Source organism: Mustela erminea, chromosome 20, assembly GCF_009829155.1.
Source record: "Mustela erminea isolate mMusErm1 chromosome 20, mMusErm1.Pri, whole genome shotgun sequence".
NCBI classification, from domain to species: Eukaryota; Metazoa; Chordata; class Mammalia; order Carnivora; family Mustelidae; genus Mustela; species Mustela erminea.
The window spans coordinates 20,456,149-20,474,217 of record NC_045633.1 but is presented as its reverse complement, the minus strand read 5'-3'; the positions used below and the strand labels follow the sequence as shown (position 1 = coordinate 20,474,217).

At 49.8% G+C, this 18,069-nt stretch overlaps 1 protein-coding gene across 2 annotated transcripts in view; it reads left to right on the top strand.

Moving 5' to 3' along the window:
• The window catches only part of C20H16orf96 (chromosome 20 C16orf96 homolog), a 47,688-nt gene that overhangs the window by 11,885 nt on the left and 17,734 nt on the right, over positions 1-18,069 (top strand). The window contains exons 3-9 of one of the 2 annotated variants that reach the window (XM_032328577.1): positions 673-1,484; positions 11,136-11,240; positions 12,617-12,697; positions 12,860-12,946; positions 13,054-14,350; positions 16,237-16,322; positions 16,652-16,762. In XM_032328577.1, the coding sequence (XP_032184468.1) occupies positions 1,065-1,484; positions 11,136-11,240; positions 12,617-12,697; positions 12,860-12,946; positions 13,054-14,350; positions 16,237-16,322; positions 16,652-16,762 (2,187 nt within the window). In that variant the 5' untranslated portion in view covers positions 673-1,064. The remainder of the gene's footprint in view (positions 1-672; positions 1,485-11,135; positions 11,241-12,616; positions 12,698-12,859; positions 12,947-13,053; positions 14,351-16,236; positions 16,323-16,651; positions 16,763-18,069) is intronic. The other variant, XM_032328578.1, reaches the window with a different exon arrangement.

Sequence of the window (18,069 nt, the reverse complement as noted above, 5' to 3'; positions counted from 1 at the left end):
AGACAGGGAAGCTGAGACTCAGGGGGGTTAAGTCATTTGCGCAGGTCACACCACTGTTGACAAAGAGTCACGCACTCTTCTCCATAAACCCAGGGTGGACAGGTGCTCGGCTTTCTGTGGGGGAAGCTGGGGGAGATTGCCCCTTAGCCAGTGACACTCCACAGTATATAATCGTCGTGTATCATGCCCGGAATGGTGGGGTGGGCCCGGAGTTGGGGCCCCAAGGGTTAAGCCAGGGACATTCCCTGCAGACTTCCCTCAGAGACCAGGACAAGCAGGCTGCCGTTTTCTTGTCCAAGAATTGACACAAGAGGGGCCTGACCACATAGGGCCCCAAGTGGTTTCCCAGTTCTGCAGCAGCTGGCTCCCAGCAGTGCCCTCAGGACACTGGGGTGTTCCAGAGCTCTGGCTCTAGGGGGCAGCAGAGCAAGGTTTGGCAAGAGGGCCCTCACTGGTGCCCCCCACCCCACCGTGGGCAGGGCCATGCCTGGTTCAGACTGTGGGAAGCCAGCTGCCTCTTCCCCTTTTTACCCCCTCCCCGACCCGGGCCAGAAACCCGAACACCTGTGGGGCATTTGCCAGCGGGTCTGGAGATCAGCTTTGCTCCTCAGACTCTTTTCTCAAAACCCAGGCTCTCCCAACTCCAAGACCTCTCTCCTGTCCCAATTCTAGAGGCTTCCAAGGAGCGAGCTGCCTCTCCATCACCTTCGCTGCATGCTTCTTGGAAGGGGTCGTCAGTCTCCCATCACGGAAGGGCTTGAAATGAAAGGCTGACTCCGTCTGTTCAAACACCCAGCACCTTCTCCTTGAGTGCCCACCGAGCCCTGAGCCCTACTCGGGCTCTCGGAAGCACGCGCACTCGCCCACGTTCTCTGGTGTCCTAGCAACCAGAAGCTCTCATCTGGGCTCCAGCTGGGACAGGGGCCATTTTCTCCCTGACTGCCATGACCCGCCGCCTCCCCGGGCCTCAGGGGACCTGTCCGGACAGCTGGTGGGTTCCCTGAAAGCCACCGCTCGTCCCCACGGACTCCCAGAAGCCCAGCCCTGCCGAGCCTCCCGGCGGGATGAGCTTCTCACTGACGTTCTCCGAGCTGGTCAACATCGCCGTCCCGCAGTGCGGGGTGGTGAACTTCAAGGCTCTGCACGTCCTGCTTCAGGGCATCCTGGAGCACATCCACATGGCCGAGCTCAAGAAGGTTCTCTCGGGAGACGAGGACTTTCTCCAGTCCTCGCCAGCGGTGTTCATGCCCCGGGAAGCGGACGCCCAGCCCGTCCTCAGCCCCATGAAGAGGCTCAGCAATGTGTTTGACCATGTGGTGAGCCGCATCGACAAGATGGAGAGCCAGCTCGCCGAGCTGCAGGACCTGCCCTCCACTGCCCAGCTGCTGGAGAGAAGCCGCGGCAAGGGCCAGCCTGCCCAGGACCTGTGGCACCTGATCAAGCTCCGGAAGATGGTGGAGGGCAATGAAGAAGCCACGGCAAAGGTAAACCACCTGGCCTCCAGAAGCTTCCTGCCCTCCTTGCTCTCCTCCCAGGCATCTGTTCCCGTATACCCCCTGTGATGGGCTGTCCCCAGACGCAGGAGCAGGAATGGAGCTTTGGAGTCAGGCAGAGCCAAAGCTCCAAGCTTGTGCCCTTTGTCAAGTGTGGAGGAAAGAAGCTGGACATAAAAGGCCATATATGGTATGATTCTGTTTGTGTGAAACAGGCAAATCCGTAGAGGCAGAAAGTGGACTGGTGGTTTGCCAGGGACCTGGGGAAAGTTGCAGGGGGGGAAATGGGGAAGGATAGCTTAGTGGTTACGAGGTCTTCTTTTGCAGTGATGAAAAGAGTTTGGAAACACCAAATTTCTCCCACCCTCTGGTTCCCTAATCTCCTCCTTCCCCTTCACCCTCAAGGCTCTGTTTGGCTCCCTCCCCAGGGAATTCCCTAGAAGGAGCACCAAACTCCAGGTGAGCCCCTTTGCAGTTCCTGTCCCCAGCTTACAGGTGAGGAATTGAAGCACTGAGAGGTTAACCCAGTTGAAGTCACCCGGTGTCAGAAAATGGGAAGCTGGTGCAAACCAGGGGCCAAGAGAGTCGGTGAAAGGCATAGGAAGGTGGATTGCTGAGTTGCTATCACTTACCCACTGGGCGGGGGAGGACTGTGGTTTCCTCCTCTCAGGATTGGCTCGGGATTGATACTAAACCACATCATGTGTGGGAGGCGCTCAGCACAGAGCGCGAGGTGTTCTGGGCATCCAATCAGCGGTCACTGTTAGTATTATCCAGAGACTTGAACTGAGCAGGGAAACCGGGATGCCCGGGACCTCAGCACCGGAACCCTGAGGGACAGGGAGGGGGTGCAGTCTGGCCAAGGTGGGCTGAGAGGCAAGGCAACACAGACCAAGGTTAAACCAGGTGCCCAGTGAAGGAGCCAGACACACAGGACTGCGTGCTTCTGTTTCCATGAAACATCAAGAACAGGCAAATTGGTAGCGATAGAAAGATTAGCGTCTGCCAGGGGCTTGGCGGTGGGGGTCTATGGGAGTGACTGCTGATGGGGTTTCTCTTCAGGGTCATAAAAATGTCCATAAACTAGATAGTGGTGACAGTTGCCAACCTTGTGAATGTACTGAATGCCACTGAATTCTTCGTGTTAACACACACACACACACACACACACCCCGGAGACTGGCAGAATCAACCAGAAGAAAAAAGGCATGATCTAACTATACTGTCTACAGGAGACGCATTCTAGATTCAAAGACCAATAAGTTGAAAGTAAAAGGACAGAAGAAAGATATTCTCTGCAGGCAGCAACCGGCAGAGAGCTGGAGTGGCCACGTGGCTCGTGTCAGACAAGACAGACTGGAAGACGGGAATCGTTGCTAGAGACAAAGAAGGCAGCATGGGTGGCCCAGTTCAGGTTACAGAGGCCTTGGAGGCTGGAAACGTGGGCACAGTGTCCGAGCATCCTGCCCCCAGCCTAACTTGATGGGTAGAGGCTTCTAGAATGCACAGTACCCAGAGTAACCCAGCCAGCTCGTGAAGGGGGCTGTCAGGTCGGACATGGGTGTGTAGCCTTCACAAGACTGTTTGCACACCTAGGGTTAGAGAAGGTGCCGCCCCCAGGCCTGGCTGAGGTTGCTGGGGTTACCACAATGACCGCCTCCCAGCCCCTCCCCTTCAAGGGGGTTGCCATGGTAGCTGGCTCTGGGATGGTACAAGCTGCTTAGCTGAGTGCACCAACCAGCTGGTCCGACTAGCAGACCCAATGTCATGTCGATGTCCAGGTCACTTCAACTGCCCCTGACCCCCCTTCCTTTGGGGTTAGCTGAGTTAGTGTCCTCCGCCGTCCTTTACAAACACCTGTGCAGGTGTGACAGCCCCAAGTGGGGAAAAACTAGTCTGCCAGCCCTAGCACCCATCCCAGACGGACTGAATGGTGCCCAGAAAACTAGGGCTGGCAACAAGGAGGCTCTTGAAAGAAGGTTTGCAGGGCTCCACAGGCACTGTTAGCACACTGCCAGATCTGGGGCTCCGGCACCGCAACAAGTCCTTACTAAAGGGACTGGTGTTGCAGTGTCCCTTGTGCTCACGGATAATTGTCTGGGGTGAAGACCATTGTGCACTGGGGGATGTAGGATGGCAGGCCTGGCCTGTACCGTCCAGGTGCCAGGAGCGACCCCTGGTGGTGACAACCAAAACTGTCTGTAGACTTTGCCAAATGCCGGCTGGAGGCCAAGTTGTCCCCATTGAGAACTGCCGAGGGAGGAAATCTGGGCTCCCCTTGCTCGCAGTATGTGCTTGTCCTTGAAGCCCCCTCAGGAGGCTCCGACCTGGCTTCCAAGTCTGTTGGAGCACCAGCCCCACCTGTGTCGCGCTCCCAAAATTGCAGATTCCCAGGCCCTGCCCTCACCTCTCAGTGGCTCACAGCCAGTGGCTCCCAGGCCCTGCCCAGAACCGGAGTTTTATTTACTTATTTTTAAAAGATTTCATTTATCTATTTATTTGAGAGAGAGAATGAGACAGCATAAGCAGGGGGAGTGGCAGAGGGAGAGGGAGAAGCAGACACCCCACTAAGCAGGGAGCCGGAGGAAGGGCTCAATCCTAGGACCCTGGGATCATGACCTGAGCCGAAGGCAGAGGCTTACCCACTGAGCCACCCAGGCGCTCCCACTCCCAACAAAATTAACAGTTCCCAAATAGCCATCCAACAGACTGTGTTGAACTTTTCCCAAGTTTTCCTAAAACAAAAAAAATTTTTACAGCTTCCTTGAAATGTATTCATACATATATTCATATGCATACCAGAATATTCGTCCTTTTAAAGGATATGGTTCGGAGTGCCTGGCTGACTCAGTCTGGAGAGCGTGTGGCTCTTGATCTCAGGGTCATGAGTTCAAGACCCACGTTGGGCATGGAGCCTACTTAAAAATTTAAAAAGTGACAGGGCGCCTGGGTGGCTCAGTGGGTTAAGCCTCTGCCTTTGGCTCAGGTCATGATCTCAGGGTCCTGGGATCGAGTCCCGCATCGGGCTCTCTGCTCAGCAGGGAGCCTGCTTCCTTTTCTCTCTCTGCCTGCCTCTCTGCCCACTTGTGATCTCTGTCTATCAAATAAATAAATAAAATCTTTAAAAAAAATTTTTTTAAAGTGTACAGTTCGGGTATTTTAGCCTATTCACGAAGTTCTGTGAATATTACACTCAATTTTAAGACATTTTCAACAGCTCCCCAAAACCCCTTAACCATTAGCTATCATTCTCCTTCCTGCTCCTCCTTGAGCCCCACTTTTGCACTTACTGTGGTGTCTTCAGGGTTCATCCACACTGTCCCTTGTATCAGTGCTTGATTCTCACCATTGCCAAGTGTATTCCATGGGACGGATAGACTACTTTTGTTCACTAGTTGGCGAACATTTGGCTGTTTGCACCCACAGGCTGTTAGGAGTCGGGGCCCCTATGACCCGTGGGGCTCACAATTTCCTGTGGACATAGCTTTTCATTTCTCCTGGGCATGTACCTCGTGATGGAGTTGCTGGATCATAGGATCACTCTGTGTTTCAGGTTTGAGGAACTGCCAGGCTGTTTTCCAAAGCAGCTGCACCATTTTGTGTTCTCACTCGCAGTGTCTTAGGGCTCCAATTTCTCCACCTCCTCACCAACACTTGTTAGTTTATGCCTCTTGACTCTAGCCACCCTCGTGGGTAGGAAGTGTACCTTATTGCGGTTTTGATTTGCCTTTCCCTGGTGACTAATTGTGTTGAGCATCTTTTCATGTGGCTAGCAGCCACACACATCTCTTCTTTGGAGGGATGTCTGTTCAGATTATTAGCCCAGTTGTAATTGGGTTGCCATTCTGTTGTTGAGTTGTAATTCTCCGTATATGGGGCGCCTGGGTGGCTCAGTCGGTTGAGTGTCTGGCTCTTGGATTTGGCTCAGTTCCTGATCTCAGGGTCCTGGAATCGAGCCCTGAGTGGGGCCCCATGCACAGCGGGGAGTCTGCTTGAGGATTCTTTCTCCCTCTGGCCCTCCCCCTTCTCATACACACGTGCTTACACATGCTCTCTCTCTCTAAAATAAATAAGTCCTTTAAAAAAGTTATTTATATATTCTGGATATATGATGCCATGTGTGTGATTTGTACATTTTTTAGAGATTGTATTTATTTGTCAAAGAGGGAAGGGGAGAGAGAGAGAGCACAGAAGGGGGAGTGGCAAGCAGAGGGAGAAGCAGGCTCCCTGCAGTGCAAGGAGCCTGTTGCAGGGACTCGATCCCAGGACACAGGGATCATGACCTGAGCTGAAGGCAGACTCCTAATCACTTGAGCCACCCAGGCTCACTTTATTGACGGTGTCCTTTGATATGCAAAGTTTTAAATTTTGCTGAGATACAACATACACATCTTTCTTTTGTCACATGTTTTTGATGTGGTGTTGGCTGTGCTTTTGGTGGCATATCTAAGAAACCACTGCCTGACCAAGGTCATGAAGATTTACAACTACATTCTCTCCTCCAGTACAGGAGTAAATGGTTTTTGGTTTATCTGTTAGGTTTAGGTCTAGGAGCCATTTTCACTTAGTTTCTATATATGGTGTGAGGTAGGAGTCCAGCTTCACTCATGGGGATATCCAGCTGTTCAGTACCATTTGTTGAGGACAGCTCTTTCCCTTTTGATTTGTTTTGGCACTCTTACTGAAAATCAATGGACTATGGATGGGAGTATTTATATCTGGACTCCCAATTCCCTTCCATTGTTCTTTGTATGTTTCCTTATGTCAATAGCACACTGTCTTGATTACCGTAGCTTTGCAGAAAGTTTAGAAATTAGGAAGTGTGAGTCTTCCAGCTTTGTTTTTCTTTTTTCAGATTGTTTGGCTAGTCTGAGTCCCTTGTATTAACATACAGATTTTAGGATCAGGCTGTGAATTTCTATGAAAAAGAACACCACTGGCGTCTTTATTTTATTTATTTTTTTTTCCGCCCCCGCCCCCCCAACCACTGGCATCTTTATAGGGATTCAGTTTAATCTGCACATCAGTTTGGGAAGTGAGTCTTCCAATCCAAGAAACACATAGCATAGGGTGCTATTTACATATCAGTCAGATTTATTGGGATATAGTTCATAGACCATACAACTCACCCATTGAAGGAGTGGACAACTCAGTGTTTCTAGTCTGTTCACAGAATTGTACAACCATCACTACAGTCAATTTTAGAATATTTTCACCATTCCCAAAAGAAACCCTTTACCCTTTTTCACCGTTCTGTTCACTCATTCCCCATTCCACTCACCCCTAGCCCTAAGTAACCACTAATCTGCTTTCTGTCTCTATAGTTTTGTTTATTCTAGATGGTTCATATACATGGAGTCATGCAATTTTGTCTTTTGTGTTTGGATTATTTTTTTTTGAGAGAGAGAGAGCACGCACACATGAGCAGGACAGGGGAGGGCTGAGGGAAAAGGGGAGGGAGAAGCAGACTCCCCCTGAGCAGGGAGCCTGACTTTGGGCTCCATCCTAAGACCCTGGCCATCATGACCTGAGCCAAAGGCAGACACTAACTAAGCCACCCAGGTGCCCCGTTTGGATTTTACTTAGTATCATATTTGTGAGGTCGTCTTTCTGGAATCAGTACTTCCTTCCTTCTTATGGTTGAATATATCACGTTTTACTTACCCATCTGCCAGTTGATTGACATTTGGATCATTCCCACTTTCGGCTACTATGAATAATGCTGCTATAAATATTCATATACAAGGTGGTGGACCCATGTCTTCATTTCTCCTGGATATATACCTAGGAGTAGACTTGCTGGGTCATTTGGTAACTCTGTGGTCAACCTTCTGAGGAATTGCTGCACTGTTTCCTAAAACGCCCATTCCATTGTGCATTCCTACCATTTCTCCACATCCTCACCAACACTTTACTATCTGGCTTTTGATTCTAACCATCCTTGTGATTATGAAGTGGTATTTCATTGTGGTTTCTGTTTCCCTGATGATTAATAATGTTGAGTATCTTCTCATGTGCTTATTGGCCATTTGAATATTATCTTTGGAAGAATGCCTGTTCAGATTTTTGCCCACTTTATTTGGGTTTTCTTTCTTTCTTTTTTTTTTTTAAGATTTTATTTATTTATTTGACACAGAGAGAGAGAGATCACAAGTAGGCAGAGAGGCAGAGAGAGAGAGAGAAGCAGGCTCCCCGCTGAGCAAAGAGCCTGATGTGGGGCTCGATCCCAGGACACTGAGATCATGACCTGAGCCGAAGGCAGTGGCCCAATCCACTGAGCCACCCAGGCATCCCTATTTGGGTTTTCTTATTTGTTGTTGGATTCAGTTTACTGGCATTTTGAGGATTTTTACATGTATATTCTAGGTTTCTTGTGATGTCTTGGTCTGATTTTAGTATCAGGGTAATACTGGCCTCATAGAGTAAGTTTGGAATTCTTCTATTTTTTGGAAAAGGCCGTGAAGAATTAGTATTAATTCTCCATTAAATTTTTGATAGAAGGGGCACTTGGCTGGCTAAGTTGGTAGAACAGGTGACTCTTGATCTTGGGGCTGTAAGTTCGAGCCCCACACTGGATGTGGAGATTACTTAAAAACAAAATTTTAGGGGGCACCTGGGTGGCTCAGTGGGTTAAGCCTCTGCCTTTGGCTCTGGTCATGATCTCAGGGTCCTAGGATCGAGCCCCGCATCAGGCTCTCTGCTCAGTGGGGATCCTGCTTCCCCCTCTCTCTCTGCCTGCCTCTGCCTACTTGTGATCTTCCTGTCAAATAAATAAATAAAATCTTAAAAAAAAAATTTAAGGACACCTGGGTGGCTCAGTTGGTTAAGTGTCTGCCTTCAGCTCAGGTCATAATCCCAGAGTCCTGGGATTGGGCCCCACATCAAACTTCTTGCTCAACAATAAGCCTGCTTCTCCCTCTGCCTGATGCTCCCCCTGCTTGTACTTTTTCTCTTTTTCATGTGCTCTCTCTCTGGTAAATAAATAAATAAAATCTTTTAAAAATATAATAAAAATAAAAATAAATAAATGTGTGATAGAAGTCATTGGACCTGAGACTCTCTTTGTGGTATTTATTATTATTATTATTATTATTATTATTATTATTACTGTTTCAGTGTCTTCACTTGACTTAGGTCTATTCAGGTTTTCTATTTCTTCTTGAGTCAGTTTTGGTGGCTTATGTCTTTCTAGGAATTTGTCCATTTCATCCAATTTAACTAATTTGTTGGCCCACGGTTGTTCATAGCATTCCTTAATAAGTGGTTTTATTTTTGTAGGATCAGTAGTAATATTCTCTCCTGTATTTCTGATTCTTCTCTTTTTTTTCTTGGTCAGTCTCACTAAAGATCTGCTAACTTGGTTGATGTTTTCAAAGAACCAGCTTGTAGTTTCATTGATTTCCTCTCTTATTTTTCTGTTCTCTATTTCATTAGTTTCCATTTTACTCTTTATTGCTTTCGTTTTTCTACATGCTTCAGGTTTAATTTGGTCTGCTTTTTCTCAGTATCTTAAGGTTAGCTTTACCTGCATCCTATAAGTTCTGGTATGTTATGTTTCCATTCTAATTCATCTCAAAGTGTTGTTTGTTTGTTTGTTTGTTTGTTTGTTTAATTTTGCTCATGATCTCTTCTTTGACCCATTGGTTATTCAAGAGAGTGCTATTGGGGGTATAGCTCAGGGGTAGAGCATTTGACTGTAAGAGAGTGCTATTTAATTTCCATTTACTTGTTAATTTCCAATAGTTTCCTCTGTCACTGATTTTTTCTTTAAATCCTTTGTGGTCAGAGTACACATTTTGCATGATTTCAGTCCTTTTAAAATGTATTGGGACTTGTTTTAATGACTAGCATACTGTCTGTCCTATAGAATGTTTTCTGTATGCTTGAGGAGAATGTGTGTCTTGCCATTGTTGAATGGAGTGTTCTATAGGTGTCTGTTGTGTCTACTCGGTTTATCATGTTGTGCAAATCTAGGGGTACCTGGGTGGCTCAGCCAATTAAGTGTCTGACTTTGGCTCAGGTCATGATCTTGGGGCCCTGGGATTGGGCCCTGCTTTGGGCTCCGTGATCAGTGGGGAGTCTGCTTCTGCCTCTCCCTCTGCTCCTCTCCCTGCTCATTACGTTCTCTCTTTCAAATAAATAAAATCTTTAAAAACAAAAAAACAACAGTGTTGTGCAAATCTATTTCCTTGTTGCTCTTCTATCTAGTTGTTTTATTCATTATTGAAAGTGGGGTATTGAAGTCTCCAACTATTCTTGCTGAATTGCCTATTTCTTCTTTCAGCTATGTCCATTTTTGCTTCATATATTTTGGGGCTACATTGTTAGGTATATATATTTTTGTAATTATTATATCTTCCTGATGCCTTGACCATCTTATCTTTATAAGTGTCCCCGTGTATCTCCTAGCTACAATTTTTGTCTTAGAGTCTATTTTATCGAATATTAGTATAGCCATGCCAGTTCATTGTTTTTAAGGATTTTATTTATTTATTTGAGAGAGAAAGAGTGTGACAGAGAGAGCCTGAGCAGAAACAGTGAGGGAGAGAGAAGCAGAAGCAGACTCCCCGCTGAACAGGGAGTCCCACTTGGGACCTGGGATGACGACCTGAGCCAAAGGCAGATGCTTAACCCACTGAGCCATCCAGGCACCCCTCTAGTTCTCTTTTGATTACTGCTTGCATGGTATATTTTTTAATGGCTCTTTGTTTTTTACCTATTCGTATCTTTGACCATACATTGTGTCTTTTGTAGACAGCATGAGGTTAGATTGTGTTTTCTTATCCATTTTGCCAATGTCTGCCTTTTAACTCAGAGTTTAATCCATTTACATGTAATTAATTACTGGTAAGAAGGACTTTTGCTATCTTGCTGTTTGTTATTTTTGTTAGCTGAATGCCTAAACTATGCACTGGGCCCTTCATATACATTATCACATTTTTTTTTCATTATCACATTTTTAAAAGATTTTATTTGTTCGGGAGAGAGAGAGCACAAGCACAGGGAGCAGCAGGCAGAGGGAGAAGAGGCCTCCTGCTGAGCAAGGAGCCCAGCATGGGATTTGAGCCCAGCACCCTGGGATCATGACCCAAGCCAAAAGCAGATGCTTAACCGACTGAGCCACCCAGATGCCCCTCATCATGACATTTTTAAGACTCATTTTACGATTATGGAATCTAAAACCTGGGAAGATGCATTTATGATCCCAGTCGAGGGGGGAGCTGAGCCAGGAGCCCTCAGCATCATGAGTGGCTTCCTCACTGGTCCTCTGGCCTCCACCCTTCCCCTCCCAGGGCCAATCTACACATGCAGCCAGAGAGATCCTTTAGAAGTGTAACTCTGATCATAATTCCCTTGCTGATGTTCCAGTGACTCCCACTGAAAGTCCTGACATGTGTCTTAATGAGACTCCTGGTTAGTGAATGTGTTCAAATGCAGAGTTGTCTCCGCCCCACCCAGGTCACCTGAGAGCTGAGCGCTGTTGACTCCGGTGTCGTTTGCTGGCCTCTGATCGTGTTCCAGCCCAGGCTTTGGTGGAGCCAAGAGGACGTCTTGGATCATGGCCAACAACAGACAGCTCTTGACATACTTTTTCCCCCAGCCACACCCAACTTCACATTTTCCCTTCTTCTTTCCCTTTAGTCCATGAAGACTCTGCAGGATTTGCTTACTGACATTTGTGCACTCAAGGGCACCACTGAAACTCTCAGAGAGGATCTGGACAGACTGAAGGACATGGTTGACAAGGTAGACCCTCTCCAGCATCCTCTGTGCTAGCCATGCTGCTTGGACCTCAGGTGGTTGGCGTGATAGTACACATCTAGGGTGCCTGTTTTTTGTCAAAGAATACAGCTATGAGAGCAGGAGAAGGGGTTTGACAAGGCCCAGCCAGTTGGCCCATCCCACTAAACTCTCCATGGCTTCCACCCTTCTGTGTTAGGACATTATTTGTAGATAACAGAAACCTGGTTCATTCTGGCTCAGGCAGAGAGAATTTAGTGTCTCATTTTCTAAAAAGTCCATGGTTACCTTCAGGTACCACCAGACCTAGGTGCTCCATCAACATCTCTCTGTTAGTGATGTTTTCCTGTGGGTTGGCTTCATTCTCAGGCAGGTATTCCCGAAGACTCCAGGCTGGCCATCCACCAACATAGCAGAAAGAGAACAGCTTTTCCTATTCTATAAAGCTCTGTTCACCCTGAAAAGTAGAATAAACCTAGCATAGGCATACAGTCTATCTCCCTTGGGAGTCACAAGGACATCAGCTCAGGTATATACTCACTCCTTACCATGATGTAGAAGGACGCAGAGTCCCTAAAGCATGAGTCATTGGTGAGTCAGAGCTGGGCTCTGACAGGCTGGAATTGCAGCTAAAATTTTCAACTTGCCCCCAGATAGCATGGTTTAATGTATTAGCCCCAATTCCCAGGTCAGTATACACATTTGATTGTCATGGCAACTGTGAGAACTTGGTCTGGGTTGCTTCCTCTGAGAAGAAAGGGCATCACAAAACACTAAAAAAAAAAAAAACCCACACAAAACAAACAAAAAAAACCAAACAAACCAAAACACTAAAACGGTTCCTTCAACAAATCTGTTGGAGGGAAAAATACCTCCTCAGCCTACCTCTTGGAGATTCTTTTTTTTTTTTTTAAAGATTTTATTTGTTTATTTGACAGACAGAGATCACAAGTAGACAGAGAGGCAGGCAGAGAGAGAGAGAGGAAAGCAGGCTTCCTGCTGAGCAGAGAGCCCGATGAGGGACTCGATCCCAGGACCCTGGGATCATGACCTGAGCCGAAGGCAGCAGCTTAACCCACTGAGCCACCCAGGCGCCCCTGGAGATTCTTAATGTACATTTTTTTGCCCACTAAAGGCTCTGAGAAGTCCTGCAGTGTAGAAGCCCACTGAATACTTTTTAAGGCCAGCATTTTCCAAACTTACTTCCCCAGGAAACCCTCTTCCACCCCCTTCTCACTCAGTAGGAAACACTTGCTTTGGAATCTGTTCTTCCTTCTCCAACTCAGTCACCTGAAGCTTAGTCCTTGTCTTTGAGCTGTGGGGGAAGCAGGGCCAGGACCAGAACCTCCACCCCTGGCCCATGGACTTGGCTTATTTGACAGATGCAGCCAGAAGTAATGGATTCTTTGCTTGAAGATCTGAAAGGACAGAACAGGAGGATGAGTGCGCTACAGCGGGAAGTGGTGAGAGCCTCCACTTCCCTTCCCAGTCCCCTGACCTCTAGCCCCAGGGTGCTGGGGACAGGGAAGAATAAGGAAGAGGACACAATCTAGAAGGCACATGTGGACAGAGGAGCCACCCGAGGGCATCACCCCTCATTCTCAACCTCCCCTTCTGCCCCCCAGGTTGCTCTCCAGAGCAAAATCCTCACCATCCCCAAAGCCGACGACGTGGTACTCTGGAGCAGCCTCCACGAGGCCATGTTTGGCCCCGTGAGTGAAGGAGGAAAAGGGGGGCTGCCGCGGAGGGTCTGGGAAGGCAGGGTGACCGCTGAGCTGGCCTGGAGCAGCCCTGGCTAGCCTCGCCCCCTCTCCTGCAGGGAACTTCTATAGGACGAGCTGGTCCAACACAGATTGAGGATTCAGACCTGTGGCAGTTGGTGGGGCAGCTCCCAGAGACAGGTCATCTTAAGACCGAGCACCTTGAAGCTGTCGGTCCTGTCCAGATCTCAGAGGCTATCCAGAGCCCCATGTTACTGGAGACCGGCTGGCATTATGAGACCCCAGAGCAGCTACAGGAGGAGGAATCTGCCCAAGATGTTCTGCTCGCCGAGGCCCAGGGGCTAGGGCAGCCTCTGGGGCTTGAGCCCGGGGCTGTGCCCACACTGGGACCACAGCCCGAGGCCATGCCTGCTCCGGGGCCTGTGCTGGCGCCTGGTCTGACACCTGGGTTCCCACTCCTACCTTGGTCTCCATTCGTAACTGGCCCTGGTCCTGGCCCTTGGCCTGCCCTCAGACCTGGGACTGGCCCTGGACTTGGGGTTGCCCCCGAGCCTGGGACTACCCCCAGGGTTGCACCCGTCCCAGGACTTCAGCCCCCACCGCGAGAACGCTGGCCTCCTCCCAGAGGCTTGTCCAGGGCTAATACGTGGCCCTTCTGGGGCTCAGACTTCTTGCAGTCCGCAGAGTCCCAGATCTTCAGGGCCCCACTGCCAGCCAGGGAGTTTGGCTCAGCATGGCCCCCTCCGCTGAGGTCACAGTCTACACAAGTAGACATGCAACTGCTCCCAGCAGTCTCAGAAGCTGAGGAAGACTATGTATCTGAGGATGTGCCAGCCCCTCAGGCCAGGGCCCCCAGAGCTGGGCCCCGCAGGGCTGGGGCCCCTAAAGAAGCGCCTGACAAGGCACCCAGCAAGGCTCCCCGGTCTGCCCTTCAGCACCTGAGGACCACCGCGGCCCTCGCGGCTGCCGCCGCGTCCTCCTACGCAGCTGCTGCCACCTCAGCAGCCCGGAGAGCCGAGGTTGTCGCCAAGGCTGTCAGGGATGCCCCTGCCACCAAATTGGCCACCATAGCAACGGCCATGGCTGCATCTGGGCCCTTAGGGACCTTTGCAGACATCCTGGGTGCGGGCTCTGCCCGTGGGGCCTCGGCTTTAACAGAGGACACAGAGGTGGAAGACGACCTCTCTTCCGTGTACACTGTGGCCAGCCTCCCACCTGAAAGGACCCTGTCCCAGATCATGCTGGCCGCCCAAAAGGCCGTGACCCCTGAAGACAAGAAGACGGCCGTCAGGTACTCCATGGGCTGTATAGCCCAGATACCCGTTAGACACGACTCCCTGAAGGAGGAGTTTGCCCAACTGTCATCCACCCTTCAACAGCGCTTGAATTACCTAGGTAGGTCCGGTCTGCTCCAGGCCCTCCCTCCCTGCAGACTTCCAGAAGTCCCTCGCTTTGTTTCACTCCCCCAGTGAAAGCTGTATTAACCATTAGCCATTCATTCCTTTGGCTTCAGCATTTGCCTCTTACTAGTCTCTCCTTTCACCACGAATGTACCATGAGGTCTTCTCACATTGGAGAGGGGTGGTTAGGGTCTAGCGCTGGCCCTGAAGAAGGAAAATCGCACATCACGATGACTCTAGAAAACTCCCTTCCCACAGCCTGTACAGCGCAGCCTAACATGTTTCGATAAGCCTGGATCTGGCCAATGACCCACTGAACAGACCCCAGATGATGTGGTCCGAGTGGGGTTAGGAGCTTCTGCTGGGCAAACAGATGTGCCCTTAAAGACCACGGAGGCTCTCGGGGTGGCAGTAGAAACAGTAGATTTATGCTCCCGTTTCATGCCCGTGACGGGCAAAGTGCTTGCTGAGGGGAGTGGAGGCCAGAATAGCTTTGTCCAGTCATTTTCAACCTTGTGCCTCCTCCCTCCCCCGTCAGCATGGGGTGGGGGGACCGGGCGGGCTGCACCCCACCCCTGGAGTGTGTGACTTGGTTGGTCGGGCAGAGCCCAAGAATTGCATTTCTCACTCATTCCAGTAGTTGCTGCTGCTGCTGCTGGCCCAGGGGACCCACTACGAAGCCATTGCTATTTGAATCATTGTCTTTTTTTTTGCACCTTGCCAAGCGCCATAGTTGAATTAAGTCAAATCTGTAGGTGGCATTACCCCTAACTGGCGGTGCCATCCACAGATCTTGAAAAGAAGACATTGATCTTCAACCAGCTAAACTAGGTCGCTCTCAGTGAGTACTGGTGTGCAGCTGAGAATATGGTAGTAGTAGATTGAAATTTAGAAGGTAAAGCCATAGGAGCCCAAATTCTCCCTCTGACCAGCTGCCATTGTGGTTCAGAAGACTCAAGATCGTTGGTAAACATATTTTGGCTTGGATTTCTCCTGCCTTCCTAGGTGTAGCCATTACCTTTTAACCTTTTCTGGAACTTTATATACAGTACTTTTTTTTTTTAAGTCCCCTCTTTCTTTGTTAAATCATCCTTTCTATCTCACGATGAGATAATGCACATCATATATTCTCATAAATAAGGTGTTTTGTAGTTCTGCTCAGGACCTTGTTTTTGAATCAGTGTCCATTCCCAACACAGGGTTCAAACTCACAATCCTGAGATCAAGAATCATATACTTCACCGCCTGAGCCAGCCAGGCACTCCAGCTCAGGCCCACGACATGGGGCGAGGCCCAGCATAGACGTGCTCTGAGTGTGAAACACACGTCAGATACGGAAAGCTTGGGATGAAAACAAGAACATAAACTATCTCACTTTTTTTTAATCCCATATTGAAAGGGAACTATTTTGAATATATTGTGTTAAAGAAAATATCAAAATTAATTTCACCTGCTCCTTTTTAAATTTTTTTCAAAGATTTATTTATTTGAGAGAGAGAGAGAGTGTGTGCACACAAGTTGGGGGAGGGGCAGAGGGAGAGGGAGAGGAAGAGAGAGACTCAGACTCCTGGCTGAGCGCAGGGCTCGACGCGGGGCTCAATCTCACGATCCTGAGACCATGACCTAAGCCAAAATCAAGAGTCAGGTGCTTAACTGACAGAGGCAGCCAGGCACCCCTCCTTTTTTTTTTTTTTTTTTTAATTTGTTTAAGGAATGTGGCTACTAGAAAACTTTGAATGACCGCAGAGACCCCCAGGCTCACAGTCTCTTGATTTTGGACAATGCTACCTCCGACAACTCCTTTGAGAAGCAGGTGGAACTCTAGATGAAGCCTCTGTCCCCATCCTTGCCCCTGACAGCCACCCACTCCTTCCCTTTCAGCTAATTTGGGAGCCTCTGCCAAGCTTGGGTCCACAGTGGACGTGCTGCAGGAAAAGATCGGGAACCTCCAGAGATCCAGGATGAAGGTGTGTGTGCCCCAGGCAGAAAGAGCTTCCGGGATGGGACGGCAGCTTGGGGCAAGGCTGAGGGCAGAGTCCCTGAGCCAGGACAGCAGTTGGTCTGTCCTGTAGCTGAAAGGCACCCTGGGAGAGTAGGTGGGACCAAAGAGGGAGACCTGATGGGTGCAGAGGTCCCAGTGGGTTGTGCCTGGGTGGCTCCCCTGGCAGGGGTTTTAGGGGGACACCGAGGTGGCAGGTCCAAGTGACACACTGGCCTGGTACACTGTCGATGCCCCTCCCCAGCCATGGTGACCTTAGGGGCAGAGGCCCTTTGTGTCCATGTCTCCCCCTCTTAGGAAGAGGAACTCGAAAGAATTTGGGGCCACCAGATAGAGAAGATAAAACATCACCACATCGTGCTGGACAGGGCAGTGGAGAAACTCCAGATTCGCTTGGATGACTTAAAGGTCTGGAGGTTCGGGTGGGCAGCTGCGGGGGAGTCCTCCGGATGTTTGGACATTCGGACCCTCCCCGAAGGTTTCACCGACCCACTGAAGGTGGGGACACCAGGGACTGGGCACTGGCATTTTACTCTGTGAATGACACTTCAGCGGAAAGAAACACATCCCACCACGCCCACCTCCATCTCCACCTATAAACCAGAGAGCCCAAGCAATGTCTGTGTTACAGACTTCTGGGTCACCTGCCCCCAGAAGGGTGCCTGGCGTGGAGCAAATGCTCAAAATGTGCTGAAAGAATCAGGGAATGAATAAGAGGATTTCTTGCATCAACTGTTAGGCTTGTAATGTTTCCCCTCTCCCAGGTCGTTTGAGAATTCTCAGCACAGGGACAAAGAGTGGGGGAGGGGCATGGTATCTTTCTGGAATGGCAGATTTGCCGACACCACAATTTCGTGGACAGACACAGAGCGCCTTGCTGGGGCTCACCTGGCCCAACACCCCCTCCCCTGGGCCTGGAGGGTTTGATTCAGCTGGCCTGACATCCCTGGCCTGATGGTCCTCAGGACCAGTCCATTCTGAGTCTTGTCTCAGAGGTGTCCCCTACCTTTGGAGGAGGACTCTGAGTCATTCACAGCAGGAGGAGATGACCTTCCCTCAGAGAGTAAGACACGAAAGCCCACACAGAACCACTGGAGATGGTTTCCATGGGGGCTTCTGATTCCAAGTCAGAGGCTATTGGTGGGATGCATTAGGATGTAGGAGGCACAAGAAGAAGGCCTGTCTCCCCCTCCCAAGACCATGATGCATAGGAATCAGGCTGGGACACATGCAGGACGACTTGGAGGGGAAAGAACTCCTGAAGGGGGAGCCCCTTCCTAGCCTGAGCAAGGGTGCCGGATGTGGGCAGAGGGGCCGCTGGCTTGGTGAATGCCGAGACTGGGAACTCCCTGTCTCCTGGCAGCTCCAGGCCCTCACTGCCACCGCCCTGCAGAGAAGCTGGGCTGCTGTTCCTGTCCTTTCGGGGGCCCTCCCAGTGGAGACCAGAGCCAGTGCCTGGGGCACGTGTCGTGTGTGCCCAGCACTCTGTCCCCGTCCTACGCCGCAGCAGGGACCAGCTCCAAGTAGCTGGTCGCTTGTTGAGGGGAACTGCAGAGGACGAGGCCCGACCAAACCGTGCCAGACAGAACAAGTCAGCCTTTGTGCTTCCCGCCACTGTGCCAACAGGAATCCGTTGCTTCTCAAAGTTAACCCTGGAAGGACCTGGAGCAGGGTTCCGTATACAACACACACTTCGTTAAATATTCCCTAAATGA